Source organism: Musca vetustissima, unplaced genomic scaffold (genome assembly GCF_032173495.1).
Source record: "Musca vetustissima isolate MV318-11 ecotype Yass unplaced genomic scaffold, APGP_CSIRO_Mvet_v1 utg91325, whole genome shotgun sequence".
Taxonomy (NCBI): Eukaryota; Metazoa; Arthropoda; class Insecta; order Diptera; family Muscidae; genus Musca; species Musca vetustissima.
In genome coordinates this window covers 14,591-16,612 of record NW_026881641.1, presented here as the reverse complement: position 1 = coordinate 16,612, position 2,022 = coordinate 14,591, and the positions used below count along the sequence as shown (strand labels likewise).

Sequence of the window (2,022 nt, the reverse complement as noted above, 5' to 3'; positions counted from 1 at the left end):
TGGTCGGCCCCGTCCGACTATACTGCTCCGCTCACTGGTTACAACACTATTTGTCCCAAATTAAAACCATTTTGTTTGTAAAATAATGAAAGCAGGACTGGACTTTAATATGAGGGCTAGGTCAGAACATGGACCAATATGAATGTCACCCTCTATGAATTCAGAATTTTAATAATAGCCACTTCGGTGTGAAAATATGTGACCTAAAACCGAGGACCGGTACACCTAAAAATGGGATGTGTTATTTATATAGAGACCACACATTCTAGGATACCCTCATGGGACTCATTTTTTTCCTATAGAAAGAAATCTTGGACCAATTGTGCTCACTTTTTCTATAGAAAAAAATCAGAGAAAAAAAGTGAAGCAAATTACATGCGGCTTACTTTTTTCGGTAAAAACAGATCTGAGACCAAGATCGTTATCTATATTTTCAAACCGAACTCAGCCAATTGCCAAATTAAAATATTTTTCCTCCAACCTGAACTTAAATTCACCACTTCTTTTCCTCCGCTTCTATGTGAATCGAGAATAAAAATATTTAACCTACAACATATAACAAATGCAACATGAATGACATATACATATATATAAAAAATTATTCTATCAAAAAAATTTTAACTATTTTTCAGGATCTCTTTTGTGTTCGCTTCGTTCGTTAAAAAAATGAATCATTTATCATTTTTTCTTTCAATGGGTTTTACTTTTTCGTACAATTTCCATTAATTTTTCATATTTTGTTCACATTGTATTTCCATTTTTTGTTTGGTTTAGTTACGTTTTGTGTTTTTTTCTATTTTTTAAAAAAGCTAAGCTTCATCGGTTATTACATCGGCGATTATTAACGACGATAGAAGACGACTTGAAGAAATAAAAGGCAGCAGCGCGTAATCATCAACCTAAGCGTAAAACGATGATAAATTGACAAGTTAACGGAAACGGAAATTAAAAATGTCTCAGCACAGCGTTCGCCAGGGAACCGATGGCGACAACGATGACGAGATGGCGGATGACAAATGTCACCGTATGACTGGCGAGATTTTCCAAGGTGGCGAATATTTTCACCGCACTCCAATCGCTGAGGCCGGCCAGATTGCGTGAGGCGGCACGCATTAGATATGTGGTGTTGGACTTTAAGCCGGAAATGACAAAGCGGCGGCCATCTAAATGAGACGAGAGGGAAGATAATGAGAGGGGAAAGAGAAGAGATATTAACAGTGATACAATACAAAGTACATGCTGACTAATACCATAAAAAAACCATCATTTTTTTGTTTTTTGCTTGCTACCTACCTCGATGAAAGAGAAAATCTCTTCGTTTGGCATAGCTCCAATTACCCGCACTAAATTTCAGCTCACTATCACTCATATACTCGACCCGATAGCCCAGTGTGTTCATGTTATCATCGACATTGCTATACTTCACCGAACGTATGTCCAGCTCAAAGCCATCGGTAAATGTTCGTTTCAATTGAAAACGTGACGGCCCGGCCGGTTTCTGTCCTTTGCTCAGCTTAATGACACGTTCCAGTGTACCCAGCGGGTTGGCCACCTTGCACTTGTAATCGCCTAAATGCGTATCGTTCAGCACATGGATCTGCAGCGTTGAACTGTAGTCACCGTAGAAGACACGATAGTTGCTGCCACGTATCGACTGGCCATTGTGTAGCCAGGCAAATGATGGTGGCGGTTCACCCATAGCTTCGCATGAAATATTTTTAACGCCACCGATGTAGGCATATTGTAGCAGCGATGTACTGTTATCGAACCAATATGGTTTATCTGAAAAAAAAACAAGAACAACAACAGCAACGACAATTAAATAGGGTGTTTGGCCATAACAAATTGGGGTAATAAAAACAAAATGTGAGGAGCTATTAATAGCAATTGGTGTTGGTATTGATAGAGGATACATCTCATTGGCGGGATGGGTGTTTGAGAGTACTTTTAATGGCTTTAATATTACGACAACAATAGGGAAAGCATGAAAAGATTATAGAAATATGTATGCCTTGTATGGTT

The 2,022-nt window shown here is 38.6% G+C and overlaps 1 protein-coding gene across 1 annotated transcript; it reads right to left on the bottom strand.

The window, feature by feature from the left end:
• Positions 1 to 883: 883 nt before the first annotated feature.
• On the bottom strand, positions 884 to 1,782 carry LOC133327606 (fasciclin-2-like; the record flags this gene model as incomplete). The annotated part of the gene is made up of 2 exons (XM_061536126.1): positions 884 to 1,163; positions 1,294 to 1,782. Coding segments are annotated over 2 exons (707 nt in total), but the record flags the coding sequence as incomplete, so codon positions are not given.
• Between the last annotated feature and the right edge of the window lie 240 nt (positions 1,783 to 2,022).